The following is a 5,811-nucleotide window of genomic DNA, read 5'->3' as shown; positions in this document are numbered from 1 at the left end:
CAGACTTCTTTTCAGCGCTGTGTTGTAAATTCACTGTAATGTCGGCCAGCCTCCTCCAGAACGGCCCCTGGCGGCACAACGAGGCGAGGGGGCGACAATGGAGGGAAGTTCCGCTCTTTACAGCGCAGAGAGGAGGCCGAGTTCAGAGAGGTTCAGGGAACATGGTCCGAGGGCTGGGGAGCCCGGATAGGAGGGCCGCGCATAAAGGTGTCAGCAACAATTTACTATTCCAACCTTGCTCTGCCCCCACACCCTCGTCCAGGGGGACCGACAATAAGCGCATCACTTCAACATTTTGCGAATGCCATATTAGTGAGTAGCCTGGGAACTTGGGCGAGCCTGGAGGAAGGGTTTAAATCAGCAGGGCTCCAGGAAGACCAGCAGCCTGTGAGCAGACAGGCAGGCAGAGCCAGCGGGCCGTGGTGGAGGAAGGAGGCCGCTCTGAATATTCAGTCAGACCGTTCAAACACTCTGACACTCAAACACGCCTGAATATGGACATCAAATACACAATTCTAAGAATTGGTGAAGTGTGATTTCATACAACAATAATTGACATTTAGATCATCAATCACGCATAATGCATCTCCAATCCCAGTAAATCCCCGTTGTGAAGACTAAACATTGTCTCAATTCCACATTCACCTCGGTGGTCTAGATTACTTTTTGGTACTTTAATAACCATGAAAAAAATAATTAATACATTAAAAGACAATAAGTATAAAAATGTTTCTAGCTAGCTAATGATAATTCAACATTATCATTAGCTATTACCAGAGCCAAAGTGAAGTTTGTGTTTTTTTTTAGAAAAGAAGGGCCTAAATATTGAAGGTATTGAAGGAGAAAATGGATTGAACATGCTGAGTTACAGATGTTTAGTCTTTACCTCAGTGAGGATCTTCCCCTCAGCCGTCTGAGGAGGCAGGATATAAGACGGTTCCTCTCCCCTACCTGGAGACTATCACTCTACACACTGTGTAGCGGGGTGCTCATTTACTGCTTTGTTGTGCGTTTGTGTCTGCATGTGTTTGTTTCATGGACAAAACGAATGGTTTCTCAGCAACAAAACTTTTATTAAATAAGTCCAAACAGTAAAACATATATCATTTAAATAGGTTGAGGGGTGATACAAAAAAACGCTATATAAACTGTTTCTACATACAAATGTACATCCGAGCCAGAGTTACAACCAAGGCTGGTTACAACTCATTTCAAAGTGTTTCACGTCAGTGTATAGTGCCTTCTGTCCACACACACACACACACACACACACACACACACACACACACACACACACACACACACACACACAAAAATATAGTTATATACATTTCATCTACAACCTTTCATCTGTACAATAGGCCAAAAACAAGCAGCAATGCAGTCAGTATTAAAAGTGTAATTACAGACTTTGTGGCTCAACATTTTAGAAAAACAAACTCTATATACTCTTTCCCACTGTTAAATCTCTTAGTATGAAAACATATGTACAAGGTGGCTCTCTGTGTAGTAGGAGGACTAGTTTGGGACGTAGGGAGAGAACTTGGTGGGGAGGTGGTCTACGGGGTAGACTGTAGGGGCGGTCTTCATGGTGGGCGGTCCGTTAAGAAGGGTCCAATTGCACTGAGTCACCACTTCCACCAGGAAGATCTTCAGCAGCACCTTGGCAAACTCCTTCCCCACGCACATCCGGGACCCCCCCCCGAAGGGGATGTACTGGAAGCGGGCGGAGGAGGAGGAGGAGAGGAGCCGGCCTCCCCTGAGGGCTTGGCCATGAAGCGCTCCGGCTGGAACTCCTCCTTGTTGGGGATCTCAGCCACGTCGTGCGTGTCACAGATGCTGTAGATGACGTTCCAGCCCTTGGGAATCTGGTAGCCCTGTGAGCAGAAGGAGGTTGTTCATAATCACAGTACAACTAAGAACTGCTACTAATCGCACCTGCTAATTTACTTCACCTTTTTAAAGATCACCTGACTTTCTATTTGCCTTGTCTTATCTCATATATATATATTAATTCTATAAATAAAGTTGTCCTAATCTCATCCAAACATACATACATGCATAATATATGAGTGTATAGATCCTATCTGGATGATAAAAACGGATGTACGGAATGTTCTCCTGCGTGGGGGGCCCCGGGGGGGGGTCTGGGACTTACGTTGAGCTCAAAGGTCTTGAGGGCCACGCGGAACCCCCGGGGACGGGGGGGTTGATCTGAGGGTCTCCTTGATGACGCAGTCCGTGTACTTGAGCTGCTCCAGGGCCTCCATGTCGAGGTTCTGCAGGTCCACGCCACGCTCCTCCTGCACGCCCGCCAGCTCCTGCCTCAGGCGCTCCACCGCCTCGGCGTGGAGGCCCAGGAACATGACCAGGGAGGTGGCCGTGCTGGCCGTGGTCTCGTGGCCCCCGAACAGGAGCTCCGTGGCGGACTCCTTGATGGCCTGGGAGGAGACGGCGGGACACGACGTGAGACCAAGCACTTCAAGGCATTTACTGTTTTAAAATGTCTCCTAAGACAAACTTTTAATCCACAAGTAGTCAAATTTAAGCAATATTGTCTCAACATTAACACATGTTTAATAAGTCCTGCTCTGACTCGCCCGGCGCATTCAAGGTCTCTTGTTGTGAGTCGGCCTACCTGGTGCTAAAGGCAGGGCTCTGTAGGCCTAGTGCTCTGTAGGCCTGGTGCTCTGTAGGCCTAGTGCTCTGTAGGCCTGGTGCTCTGTAGGCCTGGTGCTAAAGGGAGGGCTCTGTAGGCCTGGTGCTTTGTAGGCCTAGTGCTAAAGGAGGGCTCTGTAGGCCCGGTGCTCTGTAGGCCTAGTGCTCTGTAGGCCTGGTGCTAAAGGGAGGGCTCTGTAGGCCTAGTGCTCTGTAGGCCTAGTGCTAAAGGGAGGGCTCTGTAGGCCCGGTGCTCTGTAGGCCTGGTGCTCTGTAGGCCTGGTGCTCTGTAGGCCTGGTGCTCTGTAGGCCTACCTGCATGCTGAAGGGCTCGGCGTTGTTCTTGCTGCTGTCGATGAGCTGCTGTAGGGCGTCTCTGTGTTTACAGCCCAGCCCCTCAGAGTCCTCATCCAGCTTCTTTCTGATGTTCTCCTCGATCTTGGAGTGAATGAAGTTCCTGGCCTTCAAGCCCTGCAGCACAGAGGGAGAGGAGAGCTTAGCACACACACTCTCAGAGGAGCAGCAGATGGCTGTGCAGGGAGACACCTGCGGCATAACACAAGGTTTATTTTACACCATAATGGAAAAATGGCCTTGTTCTAAACAGTGGGCCACAGCGATGTGTGGTATAGGAAACGCATTAATCCTAACTTTTAACACCATAGATTTATTTGGCCTACCAAATACTGAATTATAAGAAATACGATTAATACAATTACATTACCAAAAAACAAATGTAAATGTGAAATAACCAATTTAATTGATTTGAGTCCAGTGTCATATACATGTCCTTATTGTCCTTATCCACATACCCGGTATAGGCCGCTGAACGGGACGTCGATGGGCAGCGAGAACAGGTCTTGATCATCTCCTCGAAGGCCTCGACCAGCTGCTGTTCGTCCGTGCGGATCTGCTCCGGGTCGAAGCCGAGCAGGATGCGCATGGCGATGCGGAACATGAGGCGCTTCATCTCGGGTAGACCAGCACGCACGGGTCCCGCTGCAGCCAGTCCCGCACGGCGGCGCGCACCTCCTCCTGGATCACCGGCACGTACTGCTCCAGGGCGTCCCGGGAGAAGGCCCGCATTATGGCCTGCAACACGTCCACGCACTCGTTAGTTTCTATTCAATTCGAATAAAAGGGTCAAACTGCGTTATCGCTTGATCAATTATTCCTAAATGACTATTCTTGCATGTTGTTTTGTTTATATTGTACAATTGGCCATCGCATAGATATATTAAGTTATCAGTTAGTAAAATGTCCACTAAACGACCCGTCAGGACAGGTGAACACTCCCCGGACCACACAGGTGTAGGTCCTACCTTCTTCTTGGACTTGTGCTGCGCGCCGTGCACGTTGGAGAGCGTGTCGGAGCCAAGGATGGTGCGCACCGAGGCGGGCCACTGCGCCGCCACCAGCGGTGTTCCCCCAGCAGGATCTGCCGCACGTTGTCCGCCCCGGTGACGCGCACCGTCGGGCTGCCGAAGAGGTGCGTGCGGTAGATGTAGCCGTACTTCTGCCGCTTCATCCGCAGGAACTTCCTCCTCTGCACAGATGGAAACATCCACACGTCAGCCCCCGAATACCAAAAGACGGCTGCGTGTTCAAATGGCAATGCACTCAGTGTCATATCGTGAGGAATATCACATCGCTATAATAATAGTCAGTCATAAAAAAATGTGCATGCATGCATTGGAGACCGATCGGCATAAGTGCATCGAAACATTTAAATGAACGGTTGCAATGCAGTGTCGAAATACAGTGGAGTCCGCAAACATGTGCCCGTGTTTACCTGGAGCAGCAGCTGCAGGGTCTCCCCGAGGAAGGGCAGCCCATGGAGCCGGGAGGCAGCGGTTTGGGACAGCTCGGGTCCCGGCCCCGGATCAGGTACACCTCCCACAGCTTCACGGCCACCAGGAACAGCAGCACGGGAAGCACGATGGTGCACAGCACGGTGGCCAGCAGCGTGCTTAGAGCCATGTTGAGGTGAATGAATCCTTTCTGGAACAACTGGCTGCGTATGGTTCTAGTTCTAGTTCTGCTCTCGGCTGCTGCAGACTCCAGGACGCGGGTTCGCTTCTGAGGGCGGAGGAGGTCGGCGCGCGGCTTTATAGGCTCCCCGCGGGCCGTCGGCAGCCGGCTACCTCCTCACCGCCGCCGCAGCAGATCAATTAGTTCACACAAAGTTCATCTTTAATTGTGGGTGTGACTTGGCCCCGCCCCCCCGTCCCCCCCCCCCCCCCCCCCCCCCCCCCGCCCCACTCTGGCCGCTCGCCTCTCCTCGCGCACCATTTGTTCGCTTGGCCGCCGTCTTTAATCCCCTCCACCTCCCGGTGCTGCACGCGGACCGTCCGCGGCGGATTGAACTGTGAAAAGGTGATGAGTCTCCCGGACAATAGGACCCCATCCCCAGGGTCTTTTGTTGGTCTTCGGCGGTTTGGGAGCCGCTGGACGAGCAGCGGCGACGACGCCGCGGCGCCTCCACATCTGAAGTACCGATCCCCCCCGGCACCGCTCCCCCTCAGCACCGCTCCCCCTCAGCACCTCTCCGGGGCAGGTGGAACTAGTACCGCTCCCCGCCAGCACCGCTCCCCTCCCCACCAGCTCCGCTCCGGGGCCGTTGGGAGGATTTAAAGATTCAGTCTAACTTTAAATCCGTTCGACCAGCATGCAATGGTGGGCCCGCTGCTCTGAGAATACAGTTATTAAGTTCTAGCTGGACAGTGTAGACCGGGACCTGAGGCCTGATCTAGACCTAATCTAGACCTATAGACATTAGACCCGTCCTCTGACCTCATCTAGACCTTGGACCCGTCCTCTACCTCCCGCCCAACGCCAACCGTCTACTTCAGCTATAAAATGATATCTCCTCTAGTGTAGGGTTCAGCCCTGGGTCACCAGGGAGAGAGAGCGAGATGGTGGGAGAGAGGGTGGGGTAAATAGAGTCAGGGAGAGAGAGAGAGAGAGAGAGAGAGAGAGAGAGAGAGAGAGAGAGAGAGAGAGAGAGAGGGAAAAGCATAAGAAAATACACAAAGTATTTTGGAGTACACATCTTTCTGTTCCTGAGTCAGGAGAGAGAGCGAGAGCGAGAGAGAGAGAGAGAGAGAGAGAGAGAGAGAGTGTGTGTGTGTGGGGGGGGGGGGGTGAAAGAGA

General features: G+C 52.2%; 1 protein-coding gene across 1 annotated transcript; it reads right to left on the bottom strand.

Moving 5' to 3' along the window:
- Positions 1-1,518: 1,518 nt before the first annotated feature.
- cyp26a1 (cytochrome P450, family 26, subfamily A, polypeptide 1) lies at positions 1,519-4,638 on the bottom strand (the record flags this gene model as incomplete). Its single annotated transcript, XM_084485810.1, is given in 12 exon segments — positions 1,519-1,745; positions 1,748-1,877; positions 2,159-2,201; positions 2,203-2,441; positions 2,974-3,129; positions 3,471-3,517; positions 3,520-3,630; positions 3,633-3,750; positions 3,981-4,075; positions 4,078-4,204; positions 4,451-4,488; positions 4,491-4,638. Coding segments are annotated over 12 exon segments (1,479 nt in total).
- Positions 4,639-5,811: the final 1,173 nt, after the last annotated feature.

The sequence above is a fragment of the Micromesistius poutassou genome (assembly GCF_964030765.1).
Source record: "Micromesistius poutassou genome assembly, chromosome: 21".
In the NCBI taxonomy this organism is placed as follows: Eukaryota; Metazoa; Chordata; class Actinopteri; order Gadiformes; family Gadidae; genus Micromesistius; species Micromesistius poutassou.
Note: the sequence above shows the minus strand (reverse complement) of the source record. Positions and strands in the feature narration are given on the sequence as shown.